Genomic DNA, 21,343 nt, shown 5'->3' with positions numbered 1-21,343 from the left:
ACGCTAGAAATACTGCTAACAGTTCTAGGTAATTTATATGAAATTTTGTTTGGTGTACTTCCCATTGTCCTTGAATGCTGTGGTGATTGAGGTGTGCTCCCCACCCTGTCATGGAAGCATCTGTTGTTATAACGTATTGAGGCACTGGGTCCTGAAATGTCCGCCCTTTGTTTAAATTGTTGCTGTTCCACCATAGAAGCGAGAGGTATGTTTGGCGGTCTACCAACACGAGATCTAGAAGTTGACCCTGTGCTTGTGACCATTGTGATGCTTGGCACTGTTGTAAGGGTCGCATGTGTAGTCTTGCGTTTGGGACAATGGCTATGCATGATGACATCATGCCTAGAAGTTTTAGCACAAATTTTGCTTGTGTCTTTTGGTTTGGAAACATAGCACTTATTACCTTGTGGAATGCTTGAACTCTTTGTGGACTTGGAGTGGCAATTCTTTTTGATGTGTTGATGGTTGCCCCTAGATATTGTTGTGTCTGACACGGTTTGAGGTGTGACTTTGTATAGTTGATGGAGAAACCCAGTTTGTGAAGGGTTTGTATGACATGTGGTGTTGTTTGTGCACTTTCTTACTGTGTTGGTCTTGATTAGCCAATCGTCTAGGTAAGGAAACACATGTATTTGTTGTCTCCTGATATGTGCTGCTACTACTGCTAGACATTTTGTGAATACTCTTGGTGCAGTTGTTATTCCGAATGGCAACACCTTGAATTGGTAATGTATTCCTTTGAATACGAACCTTAGGTACTTTCTGTGAGAAGGATGTATCGGTATATGAAAGTACGCATCTTTTAGGTCTAATGTGGTCATGTAATCTTGCTGTTTGAGCAGTGGAATGATGTCTTGTAGTGTGACCATGTGAAAGTGGTCCGATATGATGTAGGTATTTAGTGTCCTGAGATCTAATATTGGTCTTAATGTTTTGTCTTTTTTTGGAATTAGAAAGTACAGGGAGTAAACTCCTGTGTTTTTTTGTTGTACTGGTACTAATTCTATTGCATCCTTTTGCAGTAGTGCTTGAACTTCTAGTCCTAAAAGTTCTAAATGTTGTAGTGACATTTTGCGTGTTTTTGGAGGGATGTTTGGTGGGAATTTGTGGAATTCTATGCAATAGCCATGTTGGATTATTGCTAGTACCCAATTGTCTGTTGTAATCTGCTGCCAAGATTGGTAGAATTGGCTTAGTCTTCCCCCCACTGGTGTTGAGTGAAGGGGTTGTGTGACTTGAAAGTCACTGTTTAGGTGGAGGTGTTTTTGGAGTTTGGAATTTTCCCCTACTCCTTGGGAATTGACCCCCTCTATATCCCCTGAAACCTCCCCTTTGGAATGAACCCTGATAGGGTGTGGTTCTTGTTTGTGGGCTGGTGGTGTCTGTGGGTTGGCCACGAAACCCCCCTCTAAATGGAGTTTTTCTAAAAGAGCCTCTGCTCTGCGGGGAGTAGAGTGCGCCCATGGCTTTGGCCGTGTCTGTGTCCTTTTTACGTTTTTCAATAGCTGTGTCCACTTCAGGGCCAAAAAGTTGTTTTTCGTTGAAGGGCATATTAAGGACAGCCTGCTGGATTTCAGGTTTGAACCCTGAAGTGCGGAGCCATGCGTGTCTCCTTATGGTGACAGCAGTGTTGACTGTTCTTGCTGCAGTATCGGCTGCGTCCATTGAAGAGCGGATTTGATTGTTCGAGATCGTTTGTCCCTCTTCAACTATTTGCTGCGCCCTTTTTTGGTATTCCTGGGGAAGATGGTCTATGAGAAGTTGCATCTCATCCCAGTGTGCGCGGTCATATCGGGCTAGCAGCGCTTGAGAATTTGCGATGCGCCATTGGTTGGCTGCCTGTGATGCGACTCTTTTTCCTGCCGCATCAAATTTTTGGCTTTCTTTGTCCGGAGGTGGGGCGTCGCCAGATGTATGGGAATTTGCTCTTTTGCGAGCTGCCCCTACTACTACGGAGTCAGGTGGTAACTGTGAAGTAATAAACACTGGGTCTGTGGGTGGTGGTTTATATTTCTTATCCACCCTTGGGGTGATGGCTCTTGATTTTACGGGCTCTTCAAAAATTTGTTTTGCGTGCCGTAACATCCCTGGTAGCATTGGGAGACATTGATATTGGCTATGTGTAGCCGAGAGGGTGTTAAATAAAAAATCATCCTCTATAGGATCGGAATGCAGTTGGACATTGTGGAATTCTGTTGCCCTAGCCACCAGTTGCGAGTATGAGGTACTGTCCTCTGGCGGTGACGGCTTTGTGGGGTATGAATCGGGATCATTGTCCGGCACTGGGGTGTCGTATAAGTCCCAAGCGTCTTGATCCTGATTATCTTGACTTATAGTAGTTTGCACTGGTGAGTGCATTTGTGGCGGAGTTTGTGCCGGCGATGCCTGTTGTGGTGGAGAGGGCGGAGGCGTGACTTTTTTAACCACTTTGGCTTGTGGTTGTGCGTCATCCTTGAGAAATCCGATCCTTCTTTTTCTCATTATTGGGGGAAGGTTTGATATCTTCCCTGTGTCTTGTTGGATGTACAGTCTCTTTTGTGTGTAGTCTGATTCTACACTTTGGAGCTCTTGTCCAAATCTGTGCATCTGGCCACTTATTCCTTGTTCCTCTGTGTAGGAAGGAGGTGTGGAAGTTTTCGGCGCCGAGAGAGAATCTTTTTTCGGCTTCGGTACCGACTGAATTTTTGTGGCTTTCGGCAGTGTGTCTCGGTGCCGATGTTTTTCGGTGCCGGCATCTTGTTTTTGCTTCTCGGAGCCGCTATCTCGGCTCCGAGGTTGCTCCATGGCGGTCCCTCGACCGGAGTCGGGTGTCTTCGCTATGGGCGTGCCCTTTTTCGGCACCTTCGACGGGTCGCCGGTTTTATGGGTCGAGCCATGGCCTGTTGGCAGTGGCGTCCCCTGGGCTTTTGTTTTTTCGATGGTCTTTATTTTCAACGTCTTACTCACTGTTTGTGGTTGTTGTTCGACGTCGGAGTCTCCGGATTCTGAGTCCGGAACCGAGAATGTTTCCTCTTCGTCGTCGAAACGTTGTTTTGTCGGCGTGGACGCCATTTGTAGACGCATGGCTCTTCGGTCCCGGAGTGTTTTTCTGGACCGGAAGGCTCGACAGGCCTCACAGGTATCCTCCTTGTGCTCGGGAGACAAGCACAAGTTACAGACCAAGTGCTGATCTGTATAAGGATACTTACTGTGACATTTTGGGCAGAAACGGAACGGGGTCCGTTCCATCGGCTTCGGCGTCACACGCGGTCGGGCCGACCAGGCCCCGATGGGGGATCGAAGCTTCCCCAAAGTCTTCCGATGATCGGTGTCGATGTACCTAACTATCCCGATACCGAACGGAACAATACCGACGCTTTCTTCTGAGATTCTGACTAACTTTCCGAACCGAAACACGGAGCGAAAAGGAACACGTCCGAACCCGACAGCGGAAAAAAAAACAATCTAAGATGGAGTCGACGCCCATGCGCAATGGAGCCGAAGAGGGAGGAGTCCTTCGGTCCTGTGACCAAAAAAGACTTCTTCGAAGAAAAACAACTTGTAATATTCCGAGCCCAACACCAGGCAGCGGACTGTGCTCAACATGTGTATCTGCAGCAACATATGCCATCAAACTCATTGTTACTCATTTATTGGATACCGCTACAAAGCATTTACAAATGCAATAGGTCTGAATTGTTTTGGGTGCAGATCTATTGTTGTTTTAGGCCTGGATTTTGTAAAAGAAAACTTGCAAAGGCACACAAATACTGGTTAGGTTTGTTGCAGTGTGAAACACAGGATTCTAGTTCACATGTTTTCAGTCATACCTCTTGGAAAGGACGCTAAGTCATATGTCTTCAACCATGCCCCTTTTAGAGAATCATCACCAGTTTTAGTCATTTAAAGAACGGCTACATATGTGCAATAACGTTAGGACTTTCTCTGAACTGGCACTGCAGGGAATGGTACCTGCATGTTATCTGTAGCTTCTCCAAAGGGCTGCCATTCAAGTGTGTGCCCATCTCAACTCCTCCACCCATCGGTGCAGGGTCAGGGAGACCGTTTCCTTCTACATTCTGTGGGTGTACCTATCCCCACACACACTCATGCACACAGTACAATCACACAGAGCCACATAACACAGTAAACAACACATGTCAACACAAACACCACACAATACCAACACAACATGTTCCCAACATACACATCACACAACACATCCATCACTGGGGGAGAAATGCCATTCATATAACCACATATGCAGCCCAGACTCACCTGGTAGCACAACCACCACTCACACCCAAATGCATACACACAAACAATGTCAGCCAAAACCAAAACTGCCCTAAGTAAAGAAATGCTGGACAAAGATGTAACCCTGACACCAACAACAGGTTGGTCCTGTTATAATTTAAATATAAATGAGAAAGTGATCAAGGCCAGCCCAATAACAAAAGTGCAACATGTACAATATGCACATGTCTGTGCCCCAGCTTGACTCCTGACTGCCATGTAACCTACGCAGTTTGGGTCAGGCAGGCACCTCAGGGATTGGGTGTGGGTGTGTGGGGGATGGGGTTTGGGCTTAGACCTGGGTGGGTAGTCCTTGGGGTTGGGAGGGGCAGTGCTTATGGGAGGACTGAGAACTCTTAGCAGGGGTCGACTTCTTGGCAGGGGGAGAGGAATGCAAACTTAGATGAGTGGCATGGGAGATCTTGTAGGTGGAAAGGCAGGACTTGGGGAGGGACACAGACTGTGCAGGGGAATCACGGTGTCAGAGAGGAGTAGGGAAAAGGCACAACTCCGAGAGGAAACACTTCTTACTCACATGGGGGCAGTCATAGCAAAAGGGTTTGGGAGTAGGGAAAGAGGGAGTGGTTGTAAGAGGTGTCCTGGTGGAGGTCTTTGGTGCAAGTGTGTGTGAGGTAGGCTTATGGGTGGTGGGTGAATGTGGGCATTTATGTGTCTTGGAAGGTGGTGAGGTGGAGGTGCAGGTAGATGCCATGATGGATGGGTGACTGTCTGTCTGCAGGCATGGTGGATGTGCTGCATGTAGGTGTGTCAGTAGTTGTGGTGGCTGCCGATGTGGTGACGGGTGGATGTCTGTGGGTCCGCTGTCATGATGACTGTGGGTAAGATAGGTGTTGTGGCTGTAGCGGTGAATGTTGGTGTGGTGACAGCAGGTATGTCAGGTGTAGTGTCTGTGGTGCTGGGGGTTGTGGGAGTGTCAGGGCAGGAAGTGACTGTTTATGTGTCTGCAGGTGGGTGTTTGTGTGCATGACGGTGGTGGGTCTTGGGGTGCTTTTATTTGTCAGCTGCACCCTTGGATGTTGAGGTGGATGCATGCTTGTCTGTCTGTGTGCTTTGGCTGGGTCGGGGAAGAGAGTTTTGGGATTGGGAAGAGGAAGGTGGAGGGGGGACAGAAGACAAAGGGTGACTGTCGGCCGTCAGTGTGGAGACCAGAGCCTGAAAGGATCTCTGTAGGCCAGCCAGTGCACCGTGAATATCCTCCAGGAACGCATTACTCTGCTGGACCTGTGTGGCCAGTCCCTGGATGGCATTCATGATGGTCGACTGACCCACAGAAATCGACCTCAGGAGGTCAACAGCCTCCTCACTAACAGCAGCGGGGCTGACAGAGGCAGAGGTGCCTGCGGCGAAAGAGACTCCCACCCTCCTGGGTGAGTGGGCACAGACAACTGGGTGGGGAGCAACGGGGATGGCGGTGGACAAGAAGGTGATGAGGTAGTCCCAGAAGGGTCCACCACCGCCAGGGAGTGTCCACTAGAGGAGGCTTCTAAAGATGATGAAGTGTAAGATCTGGTCTCCCCCAAGGCACTCCCCTCGCCCTCCGGGCCACTGGGTCACTCGCTTTTGGTGGTTTCAGCACTCTGGGTCCCTTGGCTGGCAGTATCCCCACTCGCCTGTGCCCAGTTTCCTTTGCTTGCTGATGCACACAAATAGAGAGAGAGGGAGGTAGAGAAGAAGAGAGAGGCTCATCACATTCTTCACATACACACATGAAAATATGCATAACTGTAGCTATACATCTTCTGGCAAGGCTACCCTGTATGGGATACCACATATACTACCTCATTTCACAACATGTCACTTCTATCCATCCTTTCAAGTCATATCTCTCACCGATATCATAATCCAAGTAAGGTACCACACCTGGAGCCTTTCATCAAATCACCTGTAAACCTATGTCAGCATGCACATCATACCCTAGCTAAAACTTAAAATCAGTCCTAATCCTGGTCATGTCTCCCTTATCACCACTGAGAAGCAGTTGACAGTTAACACCACACCATACCATGCATGTTCAACCCCTGACCCGTCCATGTCCATAATTAATGTACCATACAAGTGAAGACAACTCTACTCTCTAACTACACAGCACCTGCCATTGAAATGGCATTCCTAGCTGGACGCTCAGTACAGATCTTACACTATGGATACAATCCCTGATGAAGACACAACACGTGGCAGTCCCATTCAGGTGGCATCAGAGTCCTAGAATACATGTCTGGAGAACAGCTATATCACTACGTGTATCAACTTCCAGAGGCTTTGTTGCAATAACCATACACAGATACCCCACATCACACCATACATGCATGACGGCAACAGTGTCCTACCTAGCACACATGATACATCCACTGACAATCACAGACAACAGTGTAACTACAACTAAACATAGGACAGCCAACTGATACCTATTATGGCAACTTATACACCACATGACATGCAGATACAGAGCCACGACATGTCAATATGAGTGAACCCACACCAATCCTGACATGTGAATACTAGTATCTAGGTCCACACAACACACATATTCCACTGTAAAGACATGTTCACATGATGCACACATGGACCTAGACCAATGCCATTGCACTTTCATCAAATGCCACAACAACAACACCTTGATAACAAATAGCAGTATAGGCAAGGCATTACATCTCGAAGTATGAAGTAAGGCTAAATCAATGCCTGTCCAATATGTCCACATCAGCTAGGCTAAGGGTAAAAAGATTTGTCCCGCTCTACTAGAGCTGACCCCAAATAATCGCTGACCCCAAATAATCATTGTGGCATGATGTAGGCGGATAATACCATATGTTGCACTAGTATTGCTAGGCCATTGGCAGATATTGCATGCACACTGCAATCTGTCTAAGGGTAGGAAAGCCCAATCACTTACCTCCTCTAATTCAAAGGCACTGGCATAATAGTGAACTGCCTACATTAATATGGCATGAAAAGCATGGGACACCCAAATACACAATATCAGACACCCGTCCTTCAGTTACAACCATTACAAACCCCGTAGTTTGCATAAGAAGGGACAACGGGGACAGCACCATAAACCCATCTGTACAGTCCAAATCTGCCCATACCAGTAGGCTGAATGAGATGCCAGACTCACATGAAGTCAATACTGTAGTAATGATATCAAAAGAAGGAATGGAATTGGAATTAATGGAGTGTGGGGATTCTAGAAGGAGTGGAGAAGGAGCTGGGAACGGTAGAGTGAGGAGCTTCTGCTGGGGGTTGTTATGATGTTACTTGAAGTTGGAAACTATTCAAATAAAGGATTATATTCTTTCCGTCATCGTGAGATTTGTACATATTTTGGCGACGAGGGACAAGGAGAACCAACAACCCCAAACCCCTGGATAAAATAAGGAGAGAAAAGAAGAAGAGAAATTAAGAGGTATTTAAGCGACCTATTAAGAAAAGAACAGAAGCTTAATGGAGAAGCGTACATAGTACTGAACGTCCGTTACATTATTTACAAAGAAGACTTTTAATGTAACTTTCTAACTGTTGGAGTTGCCCGATTTATTCAAATCTATAACTAATTAATTAAATCGGGGAAGTATTTCCGTGTACTTCGTACTAGAGTAGAGAGTGTATTTTTATTCTTAACGCGATTGTCACATCTATTTCCTGCAAACGGTGAGGAGAGGCAGTTGGAGCGATATTAGCGCAAGCTATCCCTCGCGCACAAGTCGAAAGCAAACAGGATCCAGTGCGTGCTGTTTCTCGCGCACGGTTTTGAATTTGGATCCAGCGCACGCGGCACACCGAAAGTCGAGTCTCAGCACAACGTACTGAGTTGCAGCGTACGCGGTGAATGCGGCCTGCTTTAAATAAACTTTTATTGACTAATTTCATTCGGCAATTTTAAAACAAAAAAAAAAGAGACGAATCCTTACCTAGTGCGGGGATTTCCTTCTCGTGGTTTTGATCTTTGGACTTTGACACGGCATGGAAATAAAAGTTGGACTGAAGTTTGTGGACGCCGTGATAACTAAGAAAGCACTAAAGGATCGAATTTAAAAGAAAAGAGGGAAAAGACTGTTGAGAGCTTTAGAAAGAAAGACTAAAAAAAAAACATAAAAAAAATATATATATATATATACATAGTATTTATTTATTTTAGATTGTTATTTTATTTAATTATTTTAGATTGTTATTTTAATAAATTTTGGTAATTTGTTATTTTTATTTGTTCATGAGCATGGCTGAACAAAGTATTTCTGCTCCACCATGTTTCTTACCGGTGCCAGGTGAACCATCTATTCCATGGAAGAGGTGTAAAAACATTTTTACTACTTATCTATTGGCAATTGGAGGTGATAAATATAGTCCTCTTAGGAAACAGGCGATCTTATTGCATCATCTTGGAACTGAAGGCAGGAGGATATATGACGACTTGCCAGAAGTATCCTTGGGCATTGGCGAAGGACAACCTATAAATCTTTATGATATGTCTTTACAAATGTTGGAAAAACACTTTACACCAAAGATTAATGTTGTGTTTGAACGTCATAAGTTTTTCTTGCGTGTCCAAGGTTTAGACGAAGATGTGATGACTTATGTGGCTGCACTAAGGGGGTTGGCAGTAACGTGTAACTTTCAGGATTTGACTGATTCTCTCATTCGTGACCAAATAGTGCGATGCACTAATAATAAAAAAGTAAAAGAGAAACTGCTATCTATTGACCCTTCGTTAGAGGAGTCAATACAAATAGCAAGAAGTATGGAGCATACGGAAGCTTGGATAAAGGGAATTGAATCTAAAGTGCACATGAGAGAGTCAGTTAAAGAGAGCACAGTAGAAGTAGAACAGCTTAAAACAATAAAACATGAAAAGGGTATTGCAAGTAGCATGGGGGAAAGGAATTTTTTTTATATATTGTGCTATAGGTGTGGATGTCCGGGACACATCGCTTCTAGTCCTGTATGTTCTGCTCGTACCTTGACGTGCAGAACATGTGGAAAGCGTGGCCATTTGACCAAAGTGTGTAGGTCAAAGGGAAAAGTTTGGAATAAGACTGTTAAGTCAATTGATAACATACAAGGTGAACATGAAGAAGAGATAATTTTAACTATCAATAGTATTTCAGGTAACAAGTACTGTGATGGAGAATCAAAGGCCTGTGTGAACCTAAAGCGTGAAAGCCAATGTGAATCAAAAAAACCTCATTGCGATGTAACACTGAAAACTAAAACTGTAAGGATGCTTGTTGATTCTGGGAGTTTGTATACCTTAATATCTAAGGATGTTTATGTGGGAATCTTGGAAGAAAAGTTTGAAGATTTACAGACTGCAGATGTGAGAGCTGTAGGTTATGGTGGTAAAAGAATTGACATTGCAGGAATTAAATGGATGGACATTATTTTTAGAGGGAATGGTGTATATGGAAAGGTATACGTAACTTTTGAAGGATCAAATTTATTAGGATGGAGGCATCAGAAGGATTTAAATATCGTTCTCAATCCAAACGCTGCTGAACCAGTTATTGTTGGGGAAGATTCAAATGTTGAGTATATGGGAACTCAAGGATCTGCAGAAGAATGGAGGAAAAAATTAATAGAAAGATTTCCAAAAGTCTTTACTGAAAAACTTGGAAAATTAAGAAAGTTCACACACCGTATAATCTTAAGAAAAAATGCTGTTCCAGTTGTACACAAAGTAAGATCAATACCGTATATGATGAGAGAACCTCTTCAACGAGAAATTGACAAATTATTGCAGGAGAAAATAATAGAACCAATAGAGTCGTCGGAATGGTTGGCACCGATTGTTGTAGCACCCAAGGATGAAAACAAGATTCGCTTATGTATAGATTTGAGGGACTTGAATAAGAACATTTGGGTGGATAGACAACCCTTGCCCAACATCACGGAAATGTTAAGTATGATGGGAGGTGGAAAGGTATTTAGCGTTTTGGACATGTCAGCAGCTTACCATCAAGTTGATCTACATCCTGATTCACGCCCGTTAACCTCTTTTGTAACACCTTTAGGTGCCTATCGTTACTGTAGGATGCCTTTTGGGTTAGCATCCGCATCTGCTGTATTTCAACGTATTATGCATAATATTTTTGAGGGGGTGAAGGATGTATTATGCTTCCAAGACGACATTATCATAGTTGGGAGATCTGTAGAAGAGCATGATGAATTGATTGTGAAAGTGTTGGAAAGAATTGAGAATCATGGATTGACTGTGAGAAAGGAAAAGTGCCAGTTGAGGAAGAGTAGCGTGAACTATTTAGGTCATGTGGTGTCTGCAGAAGGTATAAAACCTAAAAAAAGTATTGTAAGGGCGATTAGCGAGGTACCAAGACCAGGTAACAAAGATCAGCTTAAATCGTTTCTAGGGTTGGCCGAATATTGTTCTAAATTTGTGCATGATTTTGCTGGAGTTGTGGAACCAATGAGATTGTTATTGAAGAAAGGAGCAATGTTTGAGTGGGGAGCAGAATGTGAATTAGCTTTTAAGAAGATCAAGAATTCAATTGCTTCTGCGCCTACCCTTGGACATTTTGACGTGAATAAGAAAACAATTTTAATGACAGATGCCAGTGGTGTAGGATTGGGTGCAGTTCTCATGCAGGTAGTGGACAAAGAAGAAAGAGTCATTGGGTTTGCGTCCCGCAGGTTACAAGGAGCAGAATGCTCATACTCTGCCATTGAGAAGGAGGCGCTAGCTTGTTGTTGGGGTATTAATCATTATAGATATTATTTGTGGGACTGCCTTTTGTAATTCGCACAGATCATAAACCTTTACTTCAAGTTTTCAAGAGTGGTCGAGGTTTAGAAGGTAGTATGACACCTAGAATTTCGAGGTGGTTAATTAGTATCATCGATTACAATTTTGTGGTGGAATTTGTGAGAGGTAAAAAAAATGTTGTAGCAGATTGCTTGTCACGCATGCCGATTGATGAACATCCTGAGGAGGCTTCAGTGTTGGATGAGATGGAAGTAGAAGCATTTTTGATAGATGATGAACTCACCTTGAAGCAAGAAGAGTGGGAGGACGCCATGAATGATGATAAGGAGTATGAGGCACTAAAGAAATGTATAAGTGGTTCTGGTCAGTTGGAAAGTGATATACAAGATCTGAAACTATATTTACGGGTAGAGGATGAACTAAGTGTGCACGGTCAAAAAGTATTTAGACGTGGGAAAGCGATACCACCTGTGAAGCTAAGGATGAGGTTGATAAAAATTGTTCATGAGGGGCATTTAGGGAGGAGTTTGACAAAGAGGAGGCTAAGACATTCGTATTGGTGGCCCGGAATGGACAAAGATGTAGAGCGAGTTGTGAGTGAATGTGCAGCGTGTGCAAACAGTGACAAATCTAGAATAGTCAGACAGCCACCTATGGGGTGTGTACAATTTCCTGAGAGGCCGTGGGAGAAATTAGCTTTGGACTTTGTTGGTCCTGTAGATAGACTTGGAAGAAGGAATCGTTTCTTAGTGGTCTTGGTGGATTACCACAGTAAATGGTTTATAGTTAAGAGCATGGAACATATTACAACTGACAATGTTATCGAATTCCTTAGGAATATATTTTTGGAGGAGGGTGCACCCAAAGTTCTAGTGACTGACAATGGGGTGCAATTGGTGTCTGAGAAAATGACAGAGTTTCTCACTGGATTGGGAATCAAACATGAGAAGGTTGCTTTATTTCGACCACAAGCTAATGGTTTAGTAGAAAGAATTAATCGAATAGTCATGGAAAATATTAAGTTATCTTTAGCTAATAGACTGGGATGGAAAGAAGAGCTGAATAAGTTGATATGGGCACATAGAGTGACACCGCATTCTGTAACGGGGGTGGCACCATTTGTTGCTCTCAAAGGGAGAGAGCCAGCGACGAAAGAGTCTCCTTGGTGGTTGTGTGAAAAGAAACGAGTGTGGGTGGATCGTGAAAGAATGAGGGCGAGAGTAATGGGTTGTCAAGAACGCAACAAGTTGAACTATGATATGAGAAGAAAAGTGAAAGACATGGGGATAGAGGTAGGTGATTGGGTGAGAGTAAGGAAACATGGTGTGATAAGGAAGGGGGAAAGTAGATTTTGTGAACCACGGAAAGTTGTGAAGACATTCAAATCTGTAGTTAGGCTGGATGATGGGAGAGAATGGAGTACAGGAAATCTGTGCAAAGTTAAGTAGGGATACAATACAGTTATTGAATGTACTTTCAGTTATTGAATGTTTCATATTGATATAACTTGTAAATAGGATATGTTTATTTAATTATTTGTTAAAACTATCTTTGTTCTTTTGTTATTATGATGTATGGGGGGAAGATGGTGTAGTAATGATATCAAAAGAAGGAATGGAATTGGAATTAATGGAGTGTGGGGATTCTAGAAGGAGTGGAGAAGGAGCTGGGAACGGTAGAGTGAGGAGCTTCTGCTGGGGGTTGTTATGATGTTACTTGAAGTTGGAAACTATTCAAATAAAGGATTATATTCTTTCCGTCATCGTGAGATTTGTACATATTTCTGTATCAAATACAGATGATGCACATGAATGTGAGTGGTCTGCCACCATAGAGCTACATAATCATATATCCTGATTCATGGACCAGGAATTACTGGACCGGTAGGCTGCTACAGCAGGCTACAGAGATGTATATATGGCTGGGTGGAGACACGTGCCACTGTCAACTGCACATCTCCACATGCAAACATAGATGTATATTTACACATGCGATAGCCTAGGGCTAGATCTCCCTCTCTCAGTCAGGCAAATAGAGTACTATGTAATCCCTGTAGTCAATATACATGTAGCAACTCCTACATTTTCACAGCTTGTGGCTTGAGTGCTGCCCTCAAATGCCCATCCACCTCAGGCCACTGCCAAAATGCGGGCTATTGGGGAGGTCAGGGTCTGACGGGCACCCCTCCCTTGAAGGGAGGACATCCCCAGCTGGGCCTCCACGGTCTTCCGGGCCCAGAGTCTCAGGTCCTCCCACCGCTTTCTTCAATGGGTGCTCCGCTGGCTAAGGGTCCCCAGGGTCCACACTTGCTTAGCGATGGCATGCCAGATCTACTTCTTCTGATGAGGGTTCACCTGCATGGATGACACAGGCATAAGGAGAAAGTCATGCATACTGGCACCATACCAAGAGGAGTGATCAGTGCACACCAGTCACAGCTAGTTGGCCCACATATCCATCCTCTCAGCACACACGCCTATACATCATGCCATCTGCATGCATCTACACCCACGCTAGTGCACACAGCCGATGCAACGTCACACCCACACCATCTATCACACATGGCTAAGGCACAGGACTCACCTGCTCCTCTGGTGCCCCATATAGTTGTTCATAGAGGGGTAGGACCTCATCCACCAGCCTCTCAAGTTCTTCCAGGGTGAAGGCAGGGGCTCTATCACCTGCAGAACGTGGCACGATGGATCCTAGAGGCAGTACACAGCAGCTCACGTCATGGAGGTCTTACTGTCAACATATCAGAAGTCAAGTGAGCAAAACTGCAGAAAATGACTGTCACGGCCGGCACGTACAGGACTGCCACTGCCGGCGGTCATCGCTAGTGGCCCAAGTCTGCCAAAGGCAGCAATGTTACCCAATGGCAGGTTGCACGGCTTTTGAGTCCGCCTACCGCCATGACGACTTCTGCCAGCGGACTTAGGTCACTCTTAACTGTCCAGTACAGTAGGTCAGGCACCTGCCATTCTGAGCACATTTCATCGATGGATGTGTTTATTAATTTGCATCATTCACCTATACCACCAAAAGAAGTGTAGATACATACGTAGTGCCATCATGTATGTGCAACATAATGGTCATATATTTAGCAGTTTACGTGATGAGAGAGTATAAATGGTGAGAACTATGTAAAGCTACTCTCAGAGACATTGGCCATGGGTAGATATTGGTAGGTTACAAGACATTTGTGTGAATAGTGCAGGACAGCTATATCTTACACACATATACACAAAAATAGTTTAACATGTACATTCCCATCAACATGTTAGCCAATGTGCAGTATTGATGCTGGAATCTGTGCATATCTATGGGCTGTACTGCATATTTCAGAACTGCTAAGCATCCTAAACAGATGTTAGGTGTCAGATAATTCACACTGGGTTAATGATGTGTGCATACTGCATAACTCAAATTCTCTTCTCTCTACATAGTCATGCTGCCATGAGGAGAGTGAGACACCCACCACTGTACCCGCCACTACTAGGACTGGAAACCATAGAGGACAGGCATGCCATCCAGACCTATCGTCTGAATCGTCAGACCATCGTGGATCTTTGTACACAGTTGGAGCCAGATCTGATGCCGGACATTTGCAATCCCTATGGCATATCTCCCAATGTGCGGATTTGGCCTATGTGAAGGCAGACTTTTATGATATGGGACACATTCCTCATGTGGTAGGAGCCATTGATGGCACCCAGGTAGCCCTCATCTCTCCCAGTGCCAAAGAACAAGTGTACAGGAACAGGAAGAACTACCACTCAATCAACGTGCAGGTGGTGTGTCTGACAGACAAGTACATCTCACAAGTCACAGCCAAGTTTCCAGGATCTGTGCATGATTCCTACATCATGCGGAACAAAAAGTCCCACACATAATGGCACAACCGAGAGGGCCTGGTTGCTTGGTAAGTGTGCTTTGTGGTGTGTGCCTGCGAGTTATGTCTCCTGTCATCACAATCAAGCCAGTCTCACATACAACAAATGTGTTTTCGACCATTGTGTAAACAGGTGACTCCGGCTATCCAAATCATCCTTGGCTGTTTACACCCAGCCACGCCAGGGGAACTCCATTACAATGAGGCCCTTGGGAAGTCAAGGTGTGTATTTGAACAAACATTTAGGCTCCTGAAAGCAAGATTCAGGTGCCTGGACCTATATGGAGGAGCCCTCCTCTATTCCCCCCCAAAAGGCATGTTAAATAATTATTGCCTGCTGCATGCTCCACAATCTGGCCCTGAGGCGTCAGATACCATTGATTGCATATGAGGGGGAGGCAGCTGGAGCTGTGGGTGGAAATGCAGATATGGCAAGTGATTAGGAGCCAGAGGAAGAAGGTCAGGTGACTCTAGGGCAGAGCTCATCAATCAGTACTTCAAATGACATACAGGTATGTGAAGTGGACCTACTGATGTGTTGTATGTGTACAACTTGAAGTAGATGTCAGCTATTACACCTCTTGACTAGCTGCATCAGTGGGGGAGTCATGAGTTCCCATGACTAAGTGTGAGTTGTGGATGCTGACTGATAGGCTGTTAAGTGTACAGTACATTTTTTTGAGCTTTGTTATGTACAGTTACACCAGATCCTAACATATATTTCTGTAATGGAATACAGTATAGAGCTGTAGGAAAATGCCACTGTTGGCATGGTCACCCCCCCCTTTTTGCCTAGTGTTGATGCCAGCTTTGATTGGAAGTGTGCTGGGACCCTGCTAACAAGGCCCCAGCACCAGTGTTCTTTCCCTAAAACTGCACCTTTGTTTCCACAATTGGCACAGCCCTGACCCACAGTTAAGTCCCTTGTAAAAGGTACCGCTGGTACCAAGGGCCCTGTGGCCAGGGAAGGTCTCTATGGGCTGCAGCATGTAGTATGCCACCCTTAGGGACCCTTACTCAGTACATGCACACTGCTTTGCAGCTTGTGTGTACTAGTGGGGTGTAACGAAGGTCGGCATGGCACTCCCCTCAGAGTACAATGCCTACAAACCAATGCCTGTGGCATAGTTAAGTCACCCCTCTAGAAGGCCTTACAGCCGTAAGGCAGGGTGATGGCCCTAAGGCAGAGGTCTTCAAACCGGGGGGTGGGCCCCCCACGGGGGGCCTCAAATAGTCCCAGGGGGCACACCAGACTCTGACCAAAAGAAGCATTATACGGATAACAGGCCTTTGTTTTAAGCAGAAGCATGTTATTGCCTTTTTAAAAAGGAAACAGTACTTAACTGCAATGTTTAAATAGGTCTAGACATATTTAAACATTGCCTTCTTTATAAAAATAATTGTGAAAATTTCTGAGGGGGTGTGCAATGATTTTTTTATTTTCCAACTGGGGTGGTGCGGCATTAAAATGTTTGGCGACCACTGCCATACAGTGTCTAAGTCAAATTGTAAGTGCAGGGTAGCCACACTGAGTATATGGTCTGCGAGTTTGTCATCACGAACTCCACAGGACCATAATGGCTACACTGAATACTGTGAAGTTTGGTATCAAACTTCTCAGCACAATAAACCCACACTGGGATTTATTGAAAAATGCACAGAGAGGGCATATTAGAGATGCCTCCTGTGTCTTAGCCCAACTGCTAGTGCAAGGCTGACCGGTCTGTGCCAGCCTGCCACTTCCAGACGGGTTTCTGACCACATGGGGTGAGTGCCTTTGTGCAAAGCCTGTCCTGGGTGAAGGTGCTTCACACCTCCCCCTGCAGAAACTGTAACAACTGGTGGTTAGCCACATAGGCTCAAGCCTGGTGTCACAGAGCCCCAGGGCACTCCAGCTAGTGGAGATACCCTCCCCCTGGACGAGCCCCCACTTTTGGCAGCAAGTCCGAAGGGATAATGAGAAAAACAAGGAGTCACCCCATCAGCCATACCACCCCAAAGGTTTCCAGAGCTAAAGTGACCCACTCCTTGAGAAATCCTCCATCTTGCTTTGGAGGATTAGGACCAATAGGGATAGGGATGTGCCCCCACCCCAGAGGGAGTGGGCACAAGGATGGTTTAGCCACCCTCAGGGACAGTAGCCATTGGCTACTGCCCTCTGACCCCAACACACACCAAAATGTATTATTTAGGGGCAACCCTGAACCCAGCTCTTCAGATTTCCTGACAACCTCAATGAAGAAGAAGTACTGCTGAGCTGAAAACCCCACAGAGAAGAGGAGACAACAACTGACTACCGGCCCATCTCCTGCTTCAAAAAGCTGCAAGAAAAGAAGCTACGCGTTCTGAAGGACCAGCGACCCCTGAAAAGCCTCCAGGGGACTCCCTTCATCACCGAGGACCAAGAAACTCCAGTGGACAGTGGACCTATCCAAAAAGAAGACAAAGAAACCATCTTTAAAGGGACTCTCACCTCACTCCAGAAGTGTGAGTCCAACTACTCTGCACCCGACACCCCCGGCCCATGTCCAGAGAAACCATATAGCCAGAGAGGATCCCCAGGTGACTCAGACAACGTGTTCACCCTGGGCTGACCTCTCTACACACCACGATGACACCACCGACTGTGACTGCTTGGGACGAATATATCCGTCGCCTGGAGAAGCACTGCACCCAGGCCCGAGAGAAACCAACCACCAGTGCAGCAATGACCAGCAGGTGGCCCTCACCCTTGCCCAGTCAGTGTCTTGCCCGAGAGTCACCCCGGTGCCCTGCCTGCAGCGCCTAAGTTCTCCCCGGGTCCCTCCACAGAGTTCTATTGAGAACCCGATGCCCTGTTTGCACACTGCACCTGGCCACCCCAGTGCCGTTGAGAGTGTGGTTTTTGTGCCTACTTGGGGCCCCTGCAGTACTCCTCTAAACCCCCCTCGTCTGCCCTCCAACAATGCGGGTACTTACCTACAAGCAGATCGGAAACGGATTACCCCCGGTCTCATAGGGGCCAATGTTATTTTGGCCCCTGTTTGACCTCTGCACCTAACCGGTCCTGTGTTGCTAGTGCTGGGTGTTTGGGGTTATCTTGAACACCCAACGGTGGGCTACTTATGCCTTGGAGATTGAACCCATAAGTTTTTAACTTACCTCGAAAACTGTACTTTACATACCTCCCCAGGAACTGTTGAAAATTGCAGTGTCCACTTTTAAAATATCTTTTTGACATGTTAAAAAAACTGTGTACATTGTTGATTTCATTCAAAGTTTCAAGTATTACTGTGTAAAGTACCTTTCATTAAATGTACTTACCTGCTTAATGAATTGTGTGGTTCAAGAAATAAATTAACAAAGGAATATTTTTCTATATAAAAACCTATTGGCCTGGAGTTAAGTCATTGAGTGTGTGTTTTCACTTATTGCTTGTTTGTGTGTACAATAAATGCTTAACACTAGGCTCTGATAAGCCTAACTGCTCGACCACACTACAACAAATAGAGCATTAGTATTATCTAGCTGGTATATCAAGCTTCTTGGGGAACCCCTGGACTCTGTGCACACTCAATCTCATTTCGATATAGTATATACAGAGCCAGCTTTCCTACATCAGCTATGTGTGTGGCATTCCACTATCCTCTTTTCTTTCCACTCAATGATACTGTAATTTCCTATTTGGCGCTGCAAACTAGGTTTGAGGTATTCATTGTCATTAGGAAATGGCAATTGCTAACAGTCATGAGAGGTGTACCAGACAGATAAGTGATAATATTGATGTAGGTACAGTGGGTGGTATCTTGTTTGTACTTCCTCCGTCTGTGCAAGTGGGGTTGTGAATGCTTAATCCTTTCCTATTCCCAGTGGGGTTTGGGGGGGGGGAGGGGGGGGGGGCGAAATGTCTGTTATGTGTCAGTTGTAGTTAGTGGCCCATTTGTGATGTTTGCATCATGGCCTGTGCCTTCACAAGGGATGGAGTACTTGGTGATGAGCTTGGCACCTAGTTGTGTTTGTATACTGATGTTAATGTCCAAGGTACAGATAACTGTATACTGACAAAGGTGATTGACAATCCTACAGGTATGGAGCCTTTGTTTGTGTATGGTTTTAGTACTGTGTTCCTCTGTGATGATATTTGTGTGTTCCATGGGATATGTGATTGTGTAGCTATGGAATAGGTATGTGAAGAGCCTGTACCTGGTATTGGTCCAATCTGGGTGCCCCTGCTTTGTTGGTAATCTACCATGGGCACGACTTATATTACCTGTAAATGTGCTTAGTATACCACCATGCCTTCCTTCCTGATGGTACTCTCTGTCATGCTCTAATTACAGACTGGAATACAGACTATACCCTGCTGTGTCTCTGGATTTCAACCTCTCTGACATTTGCCCAGAGACATTTCTGTGGTCATGTGTCTCCTGCTGATGGAGCCTCAATCTGATTACCATAATACTGCCTGTTCGATTCAGGGGGTCATTACCAGACCACAGTTGGCAAACATGACAAATGTTGGTGTTACATTAAAGACACAAAGAATAGCTGTGTCCAAATGTGATTTATTGTGCATTTCAGGATAGTAAAAGTAAAATTAAATGTGAACACAAATAAAAAAAGGTGACGAGTGAAGTCATGGTAGATGGATTCATTTGAATAGCTGCTACAACAGTTGGTTTCAAAGGTACTGTGTCCTTGTACCATAGGGAAATGGAGTAATGTCTCAGAACAATCAACAGAGTGTCTCAGTGGCACACCAGGATGACAAATCAGGAGAGGTTCACTTCCTGGCAGTAGGTTTGGTCTTAGCATCTACTTCAACCAGATGAATTGGTGGACGTCCACCTTTGGGGAGGGGTGGGGGGGTCTTGAGCTACAGAGGTTGGTGTGTCTGAGGCATGTGGTTCCCCTTGCAGGGCCTCCATTCCTCTAGCTGCCGCTGATGTAGATCGGGCAGATGTTACGTTGCTAGTGGAAGGGGCCTGATTGCGTGTTGAGGAACCAAGCAGGGTGGTGTTGATGTCCCTCAGCACCCGTGCAATGGAAGCCATGGTGGCATTATGTGCCTACCACTACTGCATGACTTCCTGGTGGTATTCCCTCTGCAGCCTTTGATTCCCCCCCTCCCCCCCCCCCCCCCCCCCCCCCCCCCCCCCCCGCCCCCCCCCCCCCCCCCCCCCCCCCCCCACCATGGTGATAATTTGGCCCATTCTGTCCTGGGAACTTTGGAATGCTCCAAAGACTTGAGATGGTTTCCTGGTCAGTGGAGTCCCTCGGAGGGATCCATCCTCTAACACACAGCATCCCGCCCACACACCCTGCCCCTAGTGCCTGTGCCTCTGGCACAGTGTGTCCACTTCCAGTGGTAGCAGGACCATCATTGTCTGGGGTGTCAAGGTTTGACTCAGGTCCCTATACTGTGGGGCACACAGTTGATTGAACAGTCCTTGGGACACAAATTTGGGGGCAACTGGTTAGTTGTGACGTGGATGGCCATAGGGTGGGAGGGATTGATGTGGGCAGGGTGAGGCAGGGAGTTGTTGACTGACCAGGTGTCCCAGATGGGCCAGGTTGTTCGTCACTGTCCAGACATCCCAGTGTGTTATCCTCACTAGGCCTTCATCCTGAGGCGAACTGTCAGTCTCTGGTATCCTCTCCATGGTGGCAATGGCAGGGTTACCTTTGGAGGGAGAGACAGAGGTCAGAATAGATAGGGTGTTTGGTTAGCTCTTTGTGAGATGCAGACAGTGGCTTGACATGATTCCCTGCAATGACACTGACAGATGCTACACAGCGTACCTTTGTTGTAGATACAACTCTGTGACTTGATTTCCATGCTCCATGTTGGGAGCTGTCATTCAAGTATGGTACATTTTGCACTGCGGATGGGTTATGGGTTTGTCTGATACTTGACATGACTGTTCAGCTCTGTTACCCAGTGATTAGTCAGGCTTTCTAGAAGTCATACATTATAGCTGCATATTGCACAATGGTGTCCTAGTGGGAACACAGTATGTGAGTATGCAAAGGTAATAGTCATGCCTCTGGATTTTCTGCATGTGCATGGAGTCTGCCATCTTACTTTCCAAACAATGGTCAGTCTATTTCACGCTCAGAGATATGGATCAGTGACCATTAGGAAAGGTAAGTGAGCTGGAGCTGTGTTTTGCTTTTGTAACTATTGTGAGTGTGCCATTGCACTGCTGTCATTGCCATGTACTGGTCCTCACTAGAACAATCTAGATGGTGTGGCTTGTATTTTAGATGTACATACATTACATGTGATGTGTTGTATACATGACAAGTTTTCACATTGGTGGTTTGTGCATTCTGGGAGTCGTATAGTGATATTCTTAGTCAGTAGTTGACGTGCATTTGCGCAGGGCTGTGGGGGGCTGTTGGGCTGAGTGGGGTGGTGGCATGCAGGTAAGGGCCATTGGGTGGATAGATGGTAGGTG

The 21,343-nt window shown here is 45.7% G+C and overlaps 1 protein-coding gene across 8 annotated transcripts in view; it reads right to left on the bottom strand.

The window, feature by feature from the left end:
• Nucleotides 1-21,343, bottom strand: part of USP15 (ubiquitin specific peptidase 15) — a 617,233-nt gene that overhangs the window by 516,497 nt on the left and 79,393 nt on the right. The window contains exon 4 of one of the 8 annotated variants that reach the window (XM_069229076.1): nucleotides 8,208-8,313. The exons of the other annotated variants lie outside the window; for them this stretch is intronic. Within the exon in view, the coding sequence (XP_069085177.1) occupies nucleotides 8,208-8,313 (106 nt within the window). The remainder of the gene's footprint in view (nucleotides 1-8,207; nucleotides 8,314-21,343) is intronic. 8 annotated transcript variants of the gene reach the window in all.

Source organism: Pleurodeles waltl, chromosome 4_1 (genome assembly GCF_031143425.1).
Source record: "Pleurodeles waltl isolate 20211129_DDA chromosome 4_1, aPleWal1.hap1.20221129, whole genome shotgun sequence".
Classification (NCBI taxonomy): Eukaryota; Metazoa; Chordata; class Amphibia; order Caudata; family Salamandridae; genus Pleurodeles; species Pleurodeles waltl.
This window is presented reverse-complemented; position numbering and strand designations above follow the sequence as displayed.